Below are 21,567 nucleotides of genomic sequence, written 5' to 3'. Positions count from 1 at the left end.
TACATTTGCCAAGGTTTCTCTGTTCCTTAAAGTACCTAGTGCAGGAATAAAACCACACACTTCACCTGGGATAATCTAGTACTCTAAAAATGGTCAGATCGCTTGCCTCTGCAGATGTGCTTTACATATCTGGGCTAAACATACCGACTACCTAAAAGCTTTTCAATTCAAAGAGTGCTAACATTTCTGACTACTGATAAAAGCATGTTTTAAAATGTCATCTTATTTAGGGAGTTTTCCCCTTGATGTTTTACATACCCTTAAGCAGTAAATATGAAGGGCCTGATCTTGTTCCCATAGAAGTCACTGGCAAAATTTCTATCAATTGTGATGGATGGCATTGGTTCCGTTGGATGCTTCTTCACTTGATATACACATAAAGTCATCTCTGGGAGAAGGGACTCTTCTTGTATAGTAGTGAGCACACTGGTGTTTCAATATTGGTGTATCTGCTGGAAGCATGGGCTTTTTTGCTTTTATACATTGCATGGCTACATTGGATCTCATCAGTAACATGAAAAACAAACACTAGTGAACACAATATTATGTTTCAAAATAACACACTTAGATTCTGAGTTACCAAATCATTCCAATCCTGGAGAGATTCTGTGAACCACTCAACTTTTATTGCAAGAAGTTTTTTTCCCCTACAGAAACAGCTTCTACAAGGCAAAATTTGAGGTTTAACAGTTGGCTTGTTTATAAACAATTTATCTGTCCCTGAAATAGAGACCTGTTAATGATATGGGATGATGAAGACTCATTCATTTCTAAATTCTATCATGTTTGCATGGAATTGTTTCAAGGCTTAGCGTTCTAATTACCCTTTAGTTTCACAAAACCTACTTATGTCCTAGTTTAGCTTGGTAATGTTTTAATAGGTTTATACAAACAACTGTTAAAACCTATATTATCTCATGGCTTAACTGTAATGAATACTCTAACCAAGGTTTTTAGGTTTAGCTAAAAAACACTATTGGTGGATATATTGTCTTGTGGTTATGTTTTCCCCTTTTACCAGGGGGCGGGTGTGTGTGCGCATGGGTGGGTGGGTTAAATACATTTGTAAGCAAAGGAGAGTTCAGATGGCATCCAAGTGCCTCCTAATACTGAGGACAATAGATTACGTGCACATAGCCAAACCTTGAACATGAATCTTTCTAGATGGCTATACAAATAGCATCCCTGCTCATACCCTAGAAAAGTAAGGGCTTGTCTATACTGCGAAGTTAATTCAGATTAAGTTGGATGTGAATTTAAAGTGGAGTAGCTATTCCTGATTATTCCTGTGCAGATTTTGGGAATGGATTAATCTTATTTGGAATATGGCACTCTTATTCCAGATAAGAGCATCCAGACATGGAGTTCATCAGGAATAGCTCCTTGTGTAGATAAGCCCTTATAAGTGGAGTCTGAAGATCAATAACACTTTTGACAGCAAGTGGCTGTTGGCCCTGGTATATAGGGCCACTCTGGCCACTCTTCCAATGACAGATGTCAAAACCATTCTTTGCTAATCTCTTGGTGGTGTTGATTTGTTTGTACTGGGAACAAAGCTGTTGAGCTGCATCAAAATTAAATAACTAAGTTAGGTTTTTTTGTTTTTTTTGCAGGTTCCCTTTTTGTCTCCTTTGGAAGGCCATATACATCTAAAACTAAAATGTCAAGTAGACTCCTTTGTGGAGGAAAAAGGATTTTTGGTAGGTAATTTGCTCACTGTTTGCTAAATCACTCTGAATTACATTAAGTAAAACAAGCACATTTATTTTCTTGTCAGTAACCAAAACAGGCTTAATAAATGTTCAGGTTGAAATGATTCCACTCTACCCATATCTTTTGATTTAAAGTAAAATTTGTAAGACCGGTTTAAGATATTTTATTTGCCTAGCTAAAAAGCAGAGCCTATTGAATTTGCAAAGTTGTCTTAGGCTGAAATTGCTTCGTATCAATATTGCCTTTTGATAGACTGATTTATTTTTGTTTTACTCTAATTGTCTATTTTGTATAGTTGTGCCCAGACGTTTTATTGTCATCGCGCCCTTCCATTAATCTCCCTTTGAAGGAGCTAATCTGGCTAGTAAACGACAGTGATATTGGGTGAGATTCTAGAGGCTACCGGAAGCTTTTTTTTGACAACTTGGACTCTTTTTGACCTATTAAAAGCAAATCATATGTAATAGAATGTATTCTGTTTTGTGAACAAACAAAACTTTTTTAATGTACTCATTATGTTCTCCTTCTAGCTTTTGGCTCAGAGCAGGCAAGTTACTCTCATTGTGTCAGAAACAAAGTGTTTAAAATCAACATCTGTAAAACCAAACCTTAATCAATCTGGCCTTGGTTGTTTAAATGTAGCTGCCATTCCAACCTAGTGAAATGCATTATTACATTTGTATCCAGCAGATGGCACTAAATGTGTTGCAAAAATGCCTTTGCAAAACACAAGTGTCTACTATAATTTGATTAATTCCTAGTCCAAGGTCGGTCTTCCTTTCCTCTCTATATAGATAAAATTGGAGCTTACAGTCTACCTCTTAGAATCCTCTTCATCAGTTTGATCTGCAAATTATTGCATGCTTAGTTATCTATGCCCCCACTTTCCTTAACAGACTCTTTTGGGTTAACATTAAACTTCTATTTTCATGTAGTTAAATGGATTGCTATACTATGCTAAGCACAAACAATAATATTTACGTTTTCACTACACTCTTAAAAGCCTTCGAGAGTGGGCTCTTTTACACTGGCTTCCTGTACTATTGAAATGTGTTGCCTTCTGACTTGCCTAGAAAAGGGTGTGTAATGTGATACAGGAAAACTGCCAATCTTGCCAAGAGAAGTAAATGCTCTGCATAAACTAAAGAAATACAGGGGCGTAGGCTAGCCCAGTATCTGGTCTTCTAACAGTGGCCAATGCCAGGTGCTTCAAAGGGAATGAACAGAACAGGTAATCATCAAGTGATACATCCCTTTTTGCCAGAAGCTAGGAATGGGCAACCAGAGGCTAGGGACACCATCCCTGCCCATCCTGGCTAAATAGCCATTGATGGACCTATCCTCCATGAACTTATCTAGTTCTTTTTTTTGAACCCTGTTATAGTCTTGGCCTTCACAACATCCTCTGGCAAGGAGTTCCATAAGTTGTTTGTGCGTTGTGGGAAAAAATACTTCCTTTTGTTTTAAACGTGCTGCCTATTAACTTCATTTGGTGACCCCTAGTTCTTGTGTTATGAGAAGGAGTAAATAACACTTTCTTATTTACTTTCTCCACACCAGTCATGATTTTATAGACCTCTATCATATCCCCCTTTAGTCATCTCTTTTCCAAGCTGAAAAGTCCCAGTCTTAATCTCTCCTCATATGGAAGCTGTTCCATACCCCTAATAATTTTTGTTGCCCTTTTCTGTACCTTTTCCAATTCCAGTATATCTTTTTTGAGGTGGGGCAGCCAGATCTGCACACAATATTCAAGATGTGAGCATACCATGAATTTATATAGAGGCAATATGATATTTTCTGTCTTATTATCTATCTCTTTCCTAATGATTTCCAACATTTGTTCGCTTTAACTGTCCTTGCATGTTGAGTGGATGTTTTCAGAGAACTATCCATAATGACTCCAACATCTCTTTCTTGAGTGGTAACAAATAATTTAGACCCTATCGTTTTGTATGTATAGTTGGGATTGTTTTCCAATGTGCATTACTTTGCATTTATCAACATTGAATTTCATCTGCCATTTTGTTGCCCAGTCACCCAGTTTTGTGAGATTCCTTTGTAACTCTTTGCAATCTGCCTGGGACTTAACTATCTTCAGTAGTTTTGTAACATCTGCAAATTCCCCTCCAACTTCTTATTTAAGCTTACTCGACTCCTCACTCAGCCTATCGTAACATGGCCAAATTCTATATATTAGTATGTTAAGTTCGCTTCTGATTTTTGTGTAACTGTGATCGGTTAACGTTTTTAATTACTCCTATATTGCACTCTTACAGTTGCATTTTGCTGAACCTTTTCAGCCAGTGTCTGTCCTAGGTCAGTAGTTTTCAACCTTTTTTTCATTTGTGGACCCCTAAAACAATTTTGAATGGAGATGTGAACCTCTTAATTTGAGTCATAATCTGCGGACCCCCAGAAGTCCACGGACCACAGGTTGAAAACCACTATTCTAGCTAACACTTGAAATGCTTGCAATTCAGCGCTAGAATATAAAATGTTTATTAAAAAGTTTCTTTTTAAACTAACTTCTTAACTTTATTTGTTTTTTGAAATATTGGGGGTAGCAGCACTCTAAACATAGGATTAACTTCTAGATTGCAGATGTGTTTTTAAAAAATAAAAAAGCTCAATTTGCATATCAAGAGCTTTTTCACACAATAAAGCTTATTACATTAATGGATGTGAGGTCTGTGGAAGGCAACCTGGTGTCACATCATGGTCATTACAAATGCCAGCTCTTAGCAGTGAATCGGATCTTGTGAAAAGCCCTATACGAGAATTAAGTATGGTGAGAAGACAAAGCATGTTTTAATATTATGGGGAGGGATGGGAGGAAATGTCACATGTATAGTGAATTCTAAATGCTGTTAGTGGTCAATCCTATCCTCTGGTTCCTAAATGCATAGGGACACCATGACACTGCGAGATTTCAAAACCTCAGCATGCTGGGTGCTGAACTCTTGAAAATCTGTCCTACTGTGTCTAAAGGCAAGATCTAGCCTCTGATTTACTACAGCCTTGACTATACACAAATTGAATATACTAATATCATTAAAGCGGTATGCTCTCTGCGCTCTTCCTGCAAAACAAACAAACAAACAGTGGTCGATATAAAGGTGCTTATACCAGTATGATTAACCAACGTAGTTTAAACCAGGATAAACTAGGTGTGTAGAACATGTCTAAGTCTCACAGGTCATTTAATTTTTCTTTTTAGACTATGTTTGAAGATGTTAGTGGATTTGGGGCTTGGCATCGGCGCTGGTGTGTACTTTCTGGAAACTGCATCTCTTATTGGACATATCCAGATGATGAAAAGCGAAAGGTAATGTAGTTTATGATCCACCTATTATATTGCTTAATATGGGGGTTCTTAATCTGCAATATTTCACAGTATCTGTTTTCCCTTAATCCTGCATTCATTTTTTACTGATGCAGAGTTAGTCCTTAGAAATCTAAGCTCTTAAAGCTTTTTGTGGTAGGGTGTGCAAGATAACTCTTCTCTCAATTTGATTCTGTATAACCCAGGACAAAAATGGAGAGTCAGATCCTGAAGTTGGTAGCAGTTTCCATGGTAGTGGGGCACGAGGTCCTCATTTTCTCTATTTAATTTTCAAGATTTAAAGCTTTTTCTGTTAGTGATCTTGTCTGATGATGATGTGTCTTGTTGTTCAATTTAAAAGAGGTGATGTAACATCCCCTGACAACTCTAATAAGCAAGTTTCATTGAAATATGTGGATTGCCTCACAAGTTTGTCAGAAAGTAGGGGCCCAACTGTATTTATAGCATGATTTACTGCCTATGGAATTCACCAAACCATGTTACAACTGAGGTGTGTAGTTTTGCAGCTCCTTAATATGGCTGAGTGTGTGGTGCTTAAACACATATCTTGTAGACAGTTTGAGTTTCTCTTTAGCTAATGGCCCAAATCAGAAAGGTTCATCTCTCATTGAGGAGCCAAGAGGGGTCCAAATCAGTCTGGTTCTACATGTGTATGTAAATGTTTTCAACTCCTGAGGGCTCCCTTCAAGCTGTTTTCTGACTCACTTAGGTAGTTTACCATTAAAAGATTAATTTATTGTCAAAGCACAAATTTCCTCTTAAACTTCTGGGACAAACACTGAACCTCTTGGGCTTTCTATGCCAGTCCACATGCATAGATCTAGCATCTCCCTGTTAGCAGAAGAAGACAGTACACTGGCCAGCTTTGCCATAATGTATCATATACTCTTCCTCCCTGCCGGCTGGGAGAGATTATACTCTAATTTACAGCCTGAAAGATGACTTGGATAGGAAAGTTCTCTGTACCTTGCTGTCTAAGGAGCTTTGGGATTGCTTCCCAAACTTCCTTGTATCAAGTCTTCCAGGTTGTATCATTGCCTCTTTCTAATAACTGTGGGCAGGGCAGCTATGGTAATAGGTAACGTTATTAACAGCATGTAATTTTTGTTGTAACTGTTGTTGTGTCACTGTTCTTCCTGTTGGCCTAAACGCAAGGTCTTATGTATACCATGGCAAGAACCCCTAAATTCCGTAGCAGTGTTAACTTACTCTATCTCAAAGTCTTTCATTCCCCACCAGAACTATGGCTCCTGTAACATTAAAATTTGTCAATGATTACTTTAAACAATAGGTCGTCTTAGGTTGGCCTTTCTAAGAAAACATCTCCACAGTTGTTTCAGTAGCCCAGCTCAGAACCTTCTTCTCCATGTGTCAAGGGAAATGTCTTAAGTGGCTCATCTGCTCAGCTTGTGAGCCTTACCCTTCTTGTTCTCCTGGCTCCCTATCTGCAAACCTAAACTACAGCTCTGTCTCTGTGGAACAGTGCAGGGCTCGTACAATGTAATAAAACTAATTTCCCTTCTACCAAATCCTGTGGCTAATCATGCTGTGCACTAAAATGAATGGTGCAGTTTACATCCCAATGCTACTGTTTCAGACTTTCAATAGATTTGGGCAACCATCACTGCATCAGTTTTGGTTCATACTTCCAAAGCTATCATTGTGACTAATGAGTAGGTTTGGAAGGATTTGATTTTTGTTAATAAGTGTCAATTTCACAACACACACACACACACACACACACACACACACACACACACACACACACACACACACACACACACACACACTTTTTCCCCATAGATGATAGGTAAAGTAAGAAAAGTGCTACTTGAGAACTTAGTTTGATTTAAGGATATTTATTTTGTATATTTTGACATGTGATGTTGACAATTCTCATTCAATAATTGTCTGACTCCTTCCCCTCCCCCATTATGTCATTCAACTCTGAAAATTTAAATAGATGCTGGAGCATAGTTCTGTAGCAAGTGTTGAATTCTGCAGCCATGGAGTACATGGCAGGGTAGGGCTTGCTTATTCCACTGTAATATCTTTAGTCTCCCACTCCAGATGTGGCTGTTTCAACTTTTGGGTGAAGTGAACCCTGTTCATGTATGGGTGGAAAATCTGTTCTGGGTTCACGTAATAGGATACCTTTCGGCAAACAGTGCTATGTAGCATTACAAATCCTGTTTGCTATAACCTGACTTTTCCACTAACTTTCAGCATCCTATGGGCCGGATAAACTTGGCTAACTGCACTAATCGTCAGATTGAACCAGCCAACAGAGAGTTCTGTGCCCGACCCAACACTTTTGAGCTAATCACTGTCCGACCTCAGAGGGAAGATGATAGAGAGACTCTGGTCAGCCAATGTAAAGATACTCTCTGTGTTACCAAGTGAGTGAATACATATGACTTTCTTGTACTTTAAAGTGCTGTAACCTTTCTGCAGAGTATTAGGATTGATATTAACAGGCGATGATGCTGTTGATCTTCAGAATTTGAATAGGACCATTATCAACTGCTATGTTAAGACACTGAGTGGGTTAATCTTGAGCCATTTTGTTTAGTTCTGTTTTGCTATTCTGCTCACATCCAGTGTTGTGAGAATGAGGAACTGCAGCTCTCATTTTGAGAGCAGTACTAGTGTCATGTAGTTTGTCTGACAGCACTTTGCATAGCTATGTTTTGTGTGGCAGACTTAAGGTTTTTTTTGTTTTCTTGTTTTCGGTTTTTTTCTTCATTTTTTTTCTGAGCTCCTGCGTCTTGATTGGTTGGAGGATTAGCAGGACTTTTTCGGAAGGGTGGTTGGCCTTAGTGACTTGTATGGAGAGTGGGAAGGATGTAGCAACAGATCTTATTAATTGCCTTTTTTTTTTTTTTTTTTTTTAGGAACTGGTTATCTGCTGATACTAAAGAAGAGCGTAACCTTTGGATGCAAAAACTCAACCAAGTTCTTGTTGACCTTCGTATGTGGCAGCCTGATGCATGCTACAAACCTATTGGAAAGCCTTGAAACTATGAGGAAAATTGCCATGAGATTTTATGTACAAGAAAACAAACAAACTACATTATAAATCCTTTTTTATATATAGGATTGTCTAAGGTCCTCTGGGTTACTTATTATACTTTGTGCTTTAAATCTGGAAGAGTATGTGCCATTAATTATACAGGACTATATTATGCAGTATTTGTATTTCTCTATTAGAATTTTAACTGATCTTTTTTTCCTAGCATTAATGCGTGTGATAGGAAGCAATTAAGTTCTTTGACTGTGCTAAATATTAATATAAACTTCCACTTTTTGGTACAGCTTAGTATGTTCTCTTAAAATATCAGTTTATTTTGAAACCGCTAAATCAGGACTTAGGTTTATCACAGGAAATCAGAAATTTCTTGTAAAACACAAGTGTACTAGTTAACTGTATTTTCCTTAAGGGAACAGCTACTCATCAGAGTACACACAGTTTACTAGGTAGGGTGCTGAAGCAGGAAGGAACTTCAATGCTTTGAGGTTGTTAGTAATCCTTCCTTAGGCAGAAAAGTTGCCAGTTTTGTGCACTTTACAGCGCGCAGTATAAACTTTCACTTGTGGAAACTACTTGTGGTCAGAACAAAAAATGTACAGATACATCCATAACTGTTTCTTACATTCTTAATCTTGTCTGCCATTTCTTATGGACAAGTGCATGGCACACGCTATGTGGTTTACAGGAGTTGAATTATGTATGCGGTATGTTGCACATTTTCATAGAAATAAAATGTCTTGAATATTTTACTAGGGTTTTATAAATTTAGTTTCAAACTGCCCTAATTGTGGTTTCTGAATCTCATGATTTGTACAGACTATAATTCTCACTATTCCGCATTTGAACACCAGGAAAATATATTGTTAAAAAATTTTTTTTTATAAAACTCAACAAAGCTGCTATATACCAACTAATACTTTTCTGGCCATAAGTAATACCATAGAGTTGGCTGTAAGTGCAGGTAAAACTCTCTGTACTTCAGGCCATCAGTAAAATGGCAGAACTACTCAGTTAAAGTCCAAAGATGCAATGTTCACAAGCTTTCCACCGGGCTTAGTGTAAAGTACTATAGCACCACTGCGAGTGCAGTAATGTATTTTAAATTGCTATAAACTGTTAAATTTTCACCCTTGAAACACTAAATTCTGTCACCCATACCTTTTTCATCCTGTCATTTTGTACTATCGCTCTTGAATCTAGCTTTTTTTGTTGTTGTCTTTAAATATTTCAGAATGATGTATTAAGATTTATTTTATTGCCTTTATGTAAAGAATAAAAACACTGAGTAAGCTTCTCAGAAATGGGTTGTCTGCAGTCATAGAAGTACACAGATTGGAGGGGGAGAAGAGTGGCTGTGAAGGAAGTGCATAACATTTCAGGACTTCTAGTCCATATACAGATGGTGGATTGGGTTGTGCTCAGTGGTGGGGAAGACTGACTCGTACTAGAAAACCAGCTGCATTGTTGATGTCTGGCCCATACCATACTATTGTCTGGTCTGTTTGATATATTCACTCCAGTTCAGTGGTCAAGTAATCATGCTACAGACCTCTACCCTCTTGGCAACTTCATCAGACACCAAGTGTTGGGTATGGAGACTAGCGGTGGTCCAACCTGGTCAGGACTGAAGCATGTTGACAGGGCAGCATGAAGCCTGTACTTCCACTGTCTATGCTCTATCTGGATAGAGGACTTTAGGTGCATAAACTTGGAGACTATCTTCTTTCACAAGTGAACAGCTTCCAGAAAAATTGCAAAGAAAGTCTCTTGGCCACCAGTGATGGACACACTCAAAACAAGCAATGCTCAAAGCAGCATCAAAGGAGACCTCTCAAGTTGAGGGTAATGGAGCTGATGACATATGAAATGTAGGTACTTCAGAATTTGATGTGAGTTACAGAAAACTGCCCTCCCTGCTTTTTTATCAGGCCTGTGTATGTGAATTTAAATTTTATTGAAATGAAAACTTTGGGCTCTACTTTGAGCTTCTGACCACTTCATTTGCATGCTGTTCACGATCAATCTCTTTTTGAACTGCAAGCTGTCCAAACTCCTGAGCAGTTTAAAAAGCTTCTGTTGCCAACGTAATTCCTGCACAGTGATGGGTATATTTGATATCTTGCAACTCCAAAGCTAGAAATGGGTTCTTTATCCCAACAGAAAGCCAGGGACTCCCATCCTTCTAGTAGCAAGTTTCCAGCCCTAGTAAAACCGCAAGAGATTGGATCCAAAATTTCATGTGTATGGAAGTGTTTTTAAAACTTTGGAAAACAGATCTATTGAGTAGGTCTTATTGTACAAAGGGAGCTTAGCTTTATAGGTGGAAGGATAAAAGAATGGTGCATTTCTAAATTTTAGTCTGTAAATACATGGTTCGCTCAGATCCCATGACAGGCTGATGTGAGAAATGTCTTCTCAGAGTTTTTGGATGTCCTGCCTAACTCACTCAGGGTATTAGTCAATAAATCTGGGTGATAAAACACTTATTCTCATGTGTACTTTGTGTGTGTGTGTAAATTGTAACATGCAGTTTTGCTTGTGTTTTAACTAAATCTGTTCCAACGTACTTTGAATCTGGGCTGCTGACTGTAGCACCTCGGTGGGTGTGACGAGGACTGAGGAAAAAAGTGGTTTAAATGGGAACTTATATTTTAATTTTTTTAATGGTATTAGTCTATTTAAGTGTTTGCATTATAAGCTTCTGTGTAAATCACCAGACAGGAAAGAGATTATTAGAGTGAAATGCTGGCTTCCAACAGAAGGTGTTAGGTCATGTCCCACAGGAAATGCACCTTGACTCCAAACTATTCTCGAACATCAGAGGAGAAAGGTGTTTTTGATTGCTTTCTTCCCACCAGCTAAGTTTGCAACTCAAAGCAGGTGGTATGGGAAGAATAAAAAGCCCTAACACCAAGGAACTGTAGCTGTCTGTTGCTTGAGGGCCAGGTTTTCTAGGCATAAGAAAGAGAGCCCCTGTGTTTAGCCTGGATTAGATTTAAGGGACTTTTATGTAGCTCACATGGGTGGCATGTGACTCCCACACTTGGGGAGGCTGGGCTGGAGTGCTGGAGGCTCCCTAGAAGTGTGTGTGGGGGGAACCCATGAGTGCCTGGACCATGGCCCTACTCCCTGTCCCACCCATGCTCCACCCCCCACTCTGCCTCAGGCCCCATTCCTGCTCGCCCCACCATCCCCTGAGGCCTGCCCACTGCTCATGCCCCTTCTGATCCTCCCCCAAGGTGCCCTGCCTGCCACCTGTACCTCTTTACACCATCCCTGAGTGGCTGCCCTGCCCCTTCCTCTCTGCCCCCATCCCCCTACAGTCCCGTCTCTCTCCCCTTCCCCCTCCCCCCCGCCCGCCCTGCCTTTCAAGGAGTAAAAAGGTGTGAGGGGAGGGAGGGGAAGACGTAGAAGGGGCAGGAAGAGGTGCAGCGTGGGTGGGGCCATGGGTGAAGAGCGGGATGTGGGAGCATGGCTTTGGGGAATGGAGTGTGGGTGGGGCCAAAGGGAGGTGTGCTGCATCCTGGTGGGGAGGCTTAGCCTCCTCCAGCCTATTATACCCACGACTGCTTATTAGAGAAGCTTCTATTACCTTTACAAACCTAAAACTAACACGTTTGTGTTTGTCAGTGGTACTCGACCTGTGGGCCGCATGTGGCCCAATTAGCACATTGTTGGGGGCCCAGCTGTGTGCTCAAAAAAAATTCAAAGTTTCCCACTCTGGTCTGGTGGGCGGGAGGGTGACAGCACCACGCAGTCAGAGGCGGATTAAGGTTTTGTGGGTCCCTGGATCAGAGCAAGTGGGGAAAGAGGGGGCTCCCCACCCCTTCTGCCTACAGCCCTGTCCATGGCCCCACCCACTCTGCCCCTTCTCCTGTGGCCCCTGCCCCTGTTCCACTCACGGTCCTGCCCCATTCTGCCCCTCTCATCCTGCACTTTTCTCCCTCAACGCCCCCTGCGGCCCTGAGACCAGAGAAGCTCTGTTTCCACCCCCCCCACCCCCGCCATGGCCCCGGGGCTGCAGCGGGAGTGAGACAGCTCCTCCAGTCCCGGGGCCGTAGCCACAGTTTGGGCGCTGGCCTTCCCCCGGCACTGCTGCCGGGGAGTGGGTTAGGGCACACGTTTTTCCTGGGCATGGGCCCCGTCAGCTAATCCACCAATGCATGCAGTCCTGCTGGAGCTTTCCTGCCAGCAGTGAAGGCGAAGCAGCCCCCTGTGGCAGGGGAATAGCTCAGCAGTCCAAGGTAGGGGGCCCTGCTGGGTAAGTGGGTCCTGAGGGAGCCTGGCCTGGGCAAGCCCTGCTCCTGCGCCAACCTGGCTGATCGCGTCTCTCCTGAGGGGCCAGTGTGATCCCCAGCAGACAGTCACCTCCCAGTGGGGTGCGGGAGAGTGGGGTTGGTGGTGGTGGGGGCACTGTGTTGGGGCTGTGGGAGGGCTGGGTGGTGTGCAGGGTGCTGTGCAGTTGTGGTGGGAGGGTCTGTAGAGCCGTCTCTGGGCGGGGGCACTGGGCATAGGGAATTGGGGTGGGGGTGTTGTGCTGGAGGTCGGTGTGGTGCAGGCCTGCCCCTGAGAGAAAGAAAGGGGCACGCTGGCAGTGCAGGGCTGGGTGGGCCAGAGAGCATCTGGTGCAGGTCTCAACCTGCGGCCCACACTGGTATATAGGTTGCGAATCACTGGTGAATGTTTAACCTTGTAAATAACTCTTTCCTTCTCCTAGTTAATAACTCTTTAGCTAGTTTATTCAAGGAGTGGCTACAAGTGTTTTAAGATGCAATTGACCTGGGGTAAGTGACTGGTCCTTTGGGACTAGGAGTAATATTGTGATTTTTGGTGTAAGGGACCATCCAGCATAAAGACAGGCTTGCCTAGGTGATAAGCTAGATAAGGGCCTGTCTGTGACTCCTGCATTAGGCTGTTTAGTGTCTGAGGGGTTTACACTAGATACTTGGTTTGGTGAAATCTAAGTATAGAACCCACAGCCAATTTGGGCTTTGTGCCCTGCCAGCTTGACAGCTCAGTTAATAGCAGCAGGCACAGTAGTTACAACTCAACCCCTGCTTACCTGCAGTACTGAGCAGCCTCACCTCACACTGACTTCAATATGAGTTAAGTGCACTCAGAAGCTTGCAGGCTTAGGCCATATTGCCTACTATTTGTATTGCAGTAGCATCTGGGAGCCTCAGTTATGGACTAGGACCCCATTGTGCTAAGCACTGAACAAAAAGACAGTCCCTGCCCCAGAGAGTTTACAATCTGAACACAGGCTGTATTCTTTAATGCTTAAACAAGCATATCGAAGTCCATATAATTTAGTTAAACAGATTTTTTCCTACTGGCTAGCACTGCTCCTGTGTAGATTGGCATAAAGAATGGAATAAGGGGCATGAACTCTTCTTCATTAGGGCTGTTTTATCCGAAGTCTAACTTTGTAACTGTTTTTTTGTTTTAAAAGCCAGGTGATGGCAAGCAGGTAAATGTAGCAGTGATGTCACTGCTACCAATGGATCCAACCCTCCAACACTTTATATATCTATATAGAGTCCTAACCTGTGTTGACCCCTTCTTAGCTTCAAAAGCTTCCTCATGTGAGTAAAGGCTGCAGGCTGGCCCCAGTATTTTTGTGAGTATGTTACATTATTTGTGAGTTGTCCTTGGCAGTCAATGACAACTCACAAATAGTGTAAATAATATACTTAAACTCTTAAAAAGTAGCTTCCCCCCCCCCCCCCCAAATGCATAAAGGGTTGTCATGATGGACCCTACTTACTATCAATGGGGGCAGGGGAAACACCTCTACCCAGTCAGATTGCCTTAGTGCTGCCAGGCAAATCAAAATTCTGTTTCATAGTCATCCCTGGCACATTTTTAATAAGCAAATAGCAGTTTTAATAATAGATTGACACAGCCACACTAACCATTACGTACAATTTATGGCAACATCAATGAGTTTTTGTTTGATTGGATTAACCATTTGAAGTCATCCCCAGGGAGATCACGGAAGAAATCTGAGGTAGGCTTCTTCAATTTACTAGAGGCAGAGAAAGCCCTGTTGTGGATTTGCAAATTGAGGTGGTTAAATAGTCCTGTCGGCAAACATCCATTGATTCATTTTCATGACTCTATACATAACCAAAGCTAACGCCTAGGTTACTCACGTATGTGGCTTTGCAGATGAGATACAACACTTTTTGGAAAGAAGGCTTTTACATCATCTATACAGGTACTGGCTCTTTATACTGCTGCACTGGCCAAAAGAGGCTGGCTTTGTTTCTTTTCTCTGCAGCCTGGAAGACACTAGTAAGAATAAACAGTGCTGCATGGCTCAGGCAATGTTGAACTCAGTGTCCCCCTTGATCTTTGAAAACATCTTCAATCTGTTTATTGAAGGGATTCTCCTTTCCAAGCACATGGGGCCATTCGCTTAGTGCCTTCTGCCAGATAATGCGTGCCCCCAGGGCTGAAGTAATCTGCAAACAGTTTACACAAAGACGGTCAGTTTCTTATTGGTTTTTATTTGTATTACCGTAGTGCCTAGGAGCACTCAGCATGGAGCAGTACTTCATTGTGCAAGGTGCTGTACAAACACAGAACAAAAAGACAGTCCCTGCCCCCAAGAGCATTCACTTTGATGGGCAGAGTCCTGCTTTCCTTACACCTGCGGGTCAGTTCCACTTAGACAGTGAGCAGGTGCAATATTTTTCTTTTTGTGAGGAAGTAAAGCAAACCTGGAGTAGAACAGAAGAGATGGTACTGCTGGGGCAGGGTCATTCAGTCCAACTCCTAGGCAGAGCAAGGAGTTGGATGGAAGTGTTGTTGCTGGTATGAGATCTAAGATGCAATTGACCTGAGGAAAGTGATTGGTCTTTGTAATTGGAAGCAAGCTGGCAGCACATTTAGCTGGTAGCCTTTCTTTTTGCAGGTTTTTCTAAGCTTAGATTAAACAACCACTTGAATGAAACTGTTTTGTTCAGGCCGCTCATCAGGGAAGGAAAGTAATCTAGGCTGCTTGTACATGTAGACAGCTCTACGCAGCAGCTACTTAAAATTCATTTTCAGATGTGCGTTCAGATTATTATGAGGTATGAAAAAATGGATAAATTGGCTGCAAGTCTCAAGCAGAGAATCACAGAAGTGTAGGACTGGAAGGGACCTCACTCGGTCATGTAGTCCACTCCGCTGCATTCAAGGCAGCATATTCTATTGCAGTCTACAGCGTCATAGGGCTGCTGCCTTCAAAATGAGCTGCTATTTCAAGCAAGCAAACAAACAAACTGGGCCTGGTTTTTCAGAGGTAGTGAACACTCTCTCAGAGGAGCTTTTCAAAAGCACCTATAGGATTTAAAGCAAAAATCTGTTGAAAGTCAAAGAACTTTGTGTGCCTGAATCTGTCAGGTGCTTTTGCAAATCCCTCTTGCTCCCATTGAAGTCAATGGGAAGTGCAGGTGCTCAGCCCCTCTGAAAATGAGACCCATTAGTTCTAGGTTCAAATCAAGCCTGCAAGTGCTAGTTCACAAGTGGTGCTGGTTGATTGCCAGTCCCTTTTGCATGAAGACAGCATTGATTGGTTACATATGTCTTAATTAGTCCCGTCATTAGCCCAGCTACTGTCTTCCCACAGTGCCTTCTTAAACACTGTAGAAGGGCAAGAGGGTGACTGATAAACAGTATAAACAAAAAACACTACTTCAAAAAAAAAAAAAGAGGCAGCTCTATCTCAGTCTGACTCTTCTGTAACGAAAGTTCTTTCAAATGCAATTAATGCTTTTTTTTTTTTAAACTGTTATTTCTGAGTTACAATTCTACCTCTTCATTTTGATTATACGGTGGTGTTACTTTCATCTCAGAAGACTCACTGTTGCATTGATTATAATTACAAGACTAAAATAGGACTAACAAAGCCATTGCATTTGAGATGATGGGACCAAATTGCTTGTCCAACACAGATGTTTCAGAATAGTGTACATGTTTTTACCAAGCTGCAAACTTTATTTTAACTGCAAAGGCTAGTTGCCTTCGCTGTTGCCTCTTTACCTCTGCGGTGGACTGAAATTCTGAGAGGTACAAGGGCTGACAAGAGAGAGTCATTAACCCAGGCTGGTCCTCTGTTCTACATCCACCATCCTGGGCACCAGGTTGGCTCTCACTGTGGACACTGATTTATCAGGGGAAAGGACACTTGGTACCTGCTAGTGGTTTGTGATCACCTGTCAAGGCTGCTCCTTAAGTCACCTACCCAAGAGATTGAAAGAGCCATGGGAAGTTTGGGCAGGAGAGGAGAAGGAGATGGAGCAGATGAGGTCAAAGGAGACAAGCTGAGAAAAGAAAGCTCAGTTGTTCAGAACACAAATGATGGCTCCCCTGACTCCTGAATGGTTTGGGGTGGTGAGGAAACTGAGACAGGGCAATGAGGGTAGGTTATTTTTGTGTGAATCTGTTGGTGTCCTGTGCTATTAAAGAGAGAGCAATAGTGTATTAAAGCTGGGGTCTAAAACTGGGGGTTGAGGTTATTACAGGAGGGTTGCGAGCTGTCAGCCTCCACCCCAAGCCCCACTTTGCCTTCAGCATTTATATTGATATAAATTAAAAACACTTTTTTATATATTTAAGGGGGGGGGGGGGGGAGTCACACTCAGAGGCTTGTTCTGTGAAAGGGGTCACCAGTACAGAAGTTTGAGAACCATTGTGTTAAACATGTGCCACATAGGGACTTTGCACAGGACTCTACCTTATTCCATGCCTCTGGAGCAGGTAAAACCAGAAGGTTCACAGCTTCAGGTAGAGTTTTGGGTGAGGTTGTGTTTCAGCTGTCAAGGTGGGTAGTAGTCTGAGGGCTGTACACTGGGGCCAGAGATTGGGCAGTGGGCCTTGTGGTCTAAGCTCCCAGCAGGGTATGTCAGATAGAAGATCTACACCTCATGCATGTGCCTAGGGAACTCAGGGCAGTGACTGGACTTTGTGGGATCGGGTGTCTGAGTCCCCTCTCCGCAGTCTGGTGAGTGGCCAAGATGCGGCACTCAACTGATCTGACATCGTGGTAGCAATGAGCTTCAACTCTGACCAAAAAGGCCACTTTGGGGATGAGAATCTCCAGCACTGGGTCATTCTTGGCTTTCTGCAAAGCCAACAACATTACCAGTTCTACAGGGCTTTGTAGACATTTGTCTGTACCTAAATGGGTAAAAAGATCACCAACTGCATTTTGCATGTGCTACCATGTACCTGCCAGATGAGCAGAGACCCAGCAGGGTCAGATGTCAGCCAGGAACCTACAACTGCAGTGACCTGCTACTAACCTTTTGCAGACCATTAGTGTACTTTTCTAAAAAACAGAGTATCTGATTTCAATGGGGGCTATGCCAATTTACACCAGTGGGGATCTGGCCCTGCATGCTTATTTAATTTTTTTGTCGAGCTGCTCTGAGCTGGGGCAGGGTACATTTCCCTTTAATTTTAATTACATAACTTGTCCCCATGTCATTTCAGCTTTGTCTTTCTAGTACAAATGCATTTTGTCATGACTTAAGGGAGACTCTAATCACCCTAAAGCTGTATTTTCCTGCCTGTACATAATCATTAGGAATCCTCTAGAGCATCTCATACAGGTTCTGATTGTGACTCAGGGCTTAGAATTTTTTTTTTTTTTGTAGGTTCATGTACCAAATAACGGTTTTGTTTTTATAGAAGCCTGTTGAAATGCATGGTCGTGTCATATGTACAAAGTAATCAGCTGCTTTTAAAACAAGCATTGCCCTTAAAGCTATGTAGGCCGTGCAATAACTTGTAGTGGGATTTTTGTAGTAAAACAGGATTCTAGGAGCTTAAAGGAAAATAATTGTATTTACTGTCTGTTTAAAAAAACAAAACCGTTCTCTCTAAAAATAATTACAGTATAAATACAATCCCATGTAACTTCCCTGAAGCAATGACTCACAAGACAACATTAAGGGTGGGATTTTCAAAACCACTTAACCTTTGCCTGACTCTGTGTCCACTGCACTAGGAGAAGAGCTAGGCCACAGCTGAGTGCTTCTCACAATCTCACCCTCTATCGCTCCCACTTAAACATTTGGAAAATAGATTAGCAACTTAAGAAAATAAATCACTCTTATAGAGACTTTACATAAGAGGTGGATCCCAAATGAAAAACTTGGGCACTTGAATTAGGGTGTGCATTTCCACACTTGGTTGAAAGTGGCACTTAGGCCCTTTCAGGGTGTTACACTCTACCTCAAAGTAGCACCCTGGAACCCCCCTATTCACCACTATGATCTGATTATGATATGTTTGGTACAATGCATGTCTTGTGAGGTATAATAAATAATAAATAAATGGAGATATCCCATCTCCTAGAACTGGAAGGGACCTTGAAAGGTCATCGAGTCCAGCCCCCTGCCTTCACTAGCAGGACCAAGTACTGATTTTGCCCCAGATCCCTAAGTGGCCCCCTCAAGGATTGAACTCACAACCCTGGGTTTAGCAGGCCAATGCTCAAACCACTGAGCTATCCCTCCCCCCCTCCTTTTAAAAGTCTTGATCTGCTGAACCTTACTATCCTGTTGGATTGTATGTACTATCATTGTATGTGAAGTTAGGAAGTATTGCTATAAGTGCTACTGAAATATGTTGCGAGGTTGGGAAATGCCAACAGCCAGCCTTTCAGCTGTAACAAAGGAGGGCCCAGACCTTGTAAATGGCCCATCAGCGAAGGCACATACTCCATGGGGGTGGGCGGACTAACCCACGTCACAGCAGGGATCTTTCTAGCTCTTGGAAGAAGAGTGGCAGTGACATCATCACATGGCCTCTCTTTCTCTCCTCCACCCCCCTATCTCAACACTGGAAGATTGTCTGGAAGACAAAGACTGTCTTAGGGAGATTGGTCCCAGGCTGGAAGGATGTATTGAGGAACTGTAACCTGCTTGTACCAGCTGTTAGGATGAGAGACATTTTGGTTCAAATCTTGCTTAGTCTAAGTTAGAATTTATTTTTATTTCCTAGGTAACCAACTCTGATCTCTATACCTGTTACTTATAATCACTTAAAGTCTATCTTTCTGTGGTTAATAAATCTGTTTTGCCTAAAATGTGTTTGTTTTTGGTTGAAGTGCTAGGGGAATCTCAGCTCAAATTACAAAGGCTGGTGCATGTCCACTTTCCTATGAAGAAGTGATGAACTTATTAATGAGTTTGCACTGTCCAAGGGGTCCTTGAGCAGTGCAAGACATTACGGTTCTGAGGTGCGAGGGTGCGGGGGGGGGGGGGGGCGCGCATTGGCTATTTATGGCTCATGAATGGCTGGGAGATCATTCATGTAGCTCAATGTGTCCCTGCCTGTGGATGGCTGGGTACGTGCAGTGACTGTCAGAGGCTTGTAGCTTGATATTAGTACCACAGTGTGAGGGGCAGCCTAGGCTGGTGGGTTTGGAGGGCTCAGTAGTCCCACTTTTGCCTAAACAGCTGATTTGTGCTAGGTGCTGTACAAAGACAGGATTCTGGCTCCAAAGCGCTTATCGTCTAAGAAGACACATGAGCTACAACAGTGCTGAAGGGGAGAGAGCCAGGCGTGTTTAAAATATGATGATTATAAGGACATACAGTATTGTGAGCCTCATTTCTGAGCCATATCCTCTTTTTCCTTTGCACTGGGTGGCCCCTGAGCACATCTACCAGACTGGGCTGTGCAGGCATGAGAGGTGGGAGAATGTCTAGTTAGACGGTGCCACTGGGGCTTAGGCACGAGTTAAGCAGTGAGCTGCTCGGTAACAGCATGATTTAGGAGGCTTTGCGCATGCCCATTGGCCGATATTTAGGGGACTTCACCAGCAGAAATGTAGGCACCTAGGGGATTTAGACACCTACAAGATTAGGCCACAGCTGAGTTGGGGTTTAATTATTTAAATTTTGGCTATAGGCACCTTAACCATGGGATCTTCAGTGATCTAAAAATCAAAACAGAGTCCTACAAAAAGTGGAAACTAGGTCAAATTACAAAGGATGAATATAAACAAATAACACAAGTATGTAGGGACAAAAAGAGCTCAAACTAGCCAGAGACATAAAGGATAACAAGAAAACATTCTACAAATACATTAGATGCAAGAGGAAGACCAAGGACAGGGTAAGCCCGTTACTCAATGACGGGGGTGTGGGGGGGAGATAATAACAGAAAATGTGGAAATGGCAGAGGGGCTTAATGATTTCTTTGTTTTGGTTTTCACCAAGACGGTTGGGGGTGATTGGACGTCTAATGCAGTGAATGCCAGTGAAAATGAGGTAGGATCAGAAGACGCTAAAATAGGGAAAGAACAAGTTAAAAATGACTTGGACAAATTAGATGTTTTCAAGTCACCAGGGCCTAATGAAATGCATCGTAGAATACTCAAGGAGCTGACTGAGGAAATATCTGAGCCATTAGCGATTATCTTTGAGACAGGCGAGATTCCAGAAGACTGGAAAAGGGCAAATATAGTGCCAAAAAGGGAAATAAGGACAACCCAGGAAATTACAGACCAGTCAGCTTAACTGCTGTACCAGAAAGATAAAGGAGCAAATAATTAAACAATCAATTTGCAAACATCTAGAAGATAATAAGGTGATAAGTAACAGTCAGCATGGATTTGTCAAAAACAAATCGTGTCAAACCAACCTGATAGCTTTGACAGGATAACAAGCCTTGTGCATGGGGGGAAGTGGTAGATGTGGTATATCTTAACTTTAGTAAAGCATGACCTTCTTATAAACAAACTAGGGAAATGCAACCTAGATGGAGCTACTATAAGGTGGGTGCAAAACTGGTTGGAAAACCATTCCCAGAGAGTAGTTCGCATTGGTTCACAGTCATGCTGGAAGAGCATAATGAGTGGAGTCCTGCAGGGATCAGTTCTGGGTCTGGTTCTGTTCAATATCTTCATCAGTAATTTAGATAATGGCATAGAGAGTACACTTATAAAGTTTACGGACAATATCAAGCTGGGAGGGGTTGCAAGTGTTTTGGAGGATAGGATTAAAATTCAAAATGATCTGGACAAACTGGAGAAATGGTCTGAAGTAAATAGGATGAAATGCAATAAGGACAAATGCAAAGTACTCCACTTAGGAAGGAACAGTCAGTTGCACTCATACAAAATGGGAAATGACTGCCTAGGAAGGAGTACTATGGAAAGGGATCTGTGGACCACAAGCTAAATATGAGTCAATAGTGTAACACTGTTGCAAAAAAAGCAAACATCATTCTGGGATGTATTAGCAGGCGTGTTGTAATCAAGACACAAGAAGTAATTCTTCCGCTCTACTCTGCTCTGATTAGGCCTCAACTGGAGTATAGGATGTGGACAAGTTGGAGAGAGTCCAGAGAAGAGCAACAAAAATGATTAAAGGTCTAGAAAACATGACCTATGAGGGAAGATTTAAAAAATTGGGTTTGTTTAGTCTGGAAAAGAGAAGACTGAGAGGGGACATAACAGTTTTCAAGTATGTAA

At 42.1% G+C, this 21,567-nt stretch overlaps 2 protein-coding genes across 2 annotated transcripts in view; one reads left to right on the top strand and one right to left on the bottom strand.

Annotated features, from left to right (window-relative positions):
- Nucleotides 1-8,077, top strand: part of ANLN (anillin, actin binding protein) — a 48,723-nt gene extending 40,646 nt beyond the window's left edge. The window contains exons 22-25 of the mRNA XM_065399118.1: nt 1,614-1,700; nt 4,934-5,041; nt 7,286-7,458; nt 7,954-8,077. Of these exons, the coding sequence (XP_065255190.1) occupies nt 1,614-1,700; nt 4,934-5,041; nt 7,286-7,458; nt 7,954-8,077 (492 nt within the window). The remainder of the gene's footprint in view (nt 1-1,613; nt 1,701-4,933; nt 5,042-7,285; nt 7,459-7,953) is intronic.
- A 5,885-nt stretch (nt 8,078-13,962) lies between these two features.
- The window catches only part of AOAH (acyloxyacyl hydrolase), a 123,728-nt gene continuing 116,123 nt past the window's right edge, over nt 13,963-21,567 (bottom strand). The window contains exon 21 of the mRNA XM_065399069.1: nt 13,963-14,557. Within this exon, the coding sequence (XP_065255141.1) occupies nt 14,429-14,557 (129 nt within the window). The 3' untranslated portion in view covers nt 13,963-14,428. The remainder of the gene's footprint in view (nt 14,558-21,567) is intronic.

This window comes from Emys orbicularis, chromosome 2 (assembly GCF_028017835.1).
Source record: "Emys orbicularis isolate rEmyOrb1 chromosome 2, rEmyOrb1.hap1, whole genome shotgun sequence".
NCBI lineage: Eukaryota > Metazoa > Chordata > Testudines > Emydidae > Emys > Emys orbicularis.
Note: the sequence above shows the minus strand (reverse complement) of the source record. Positions and strands in the feature narration are given on the sequence as shown.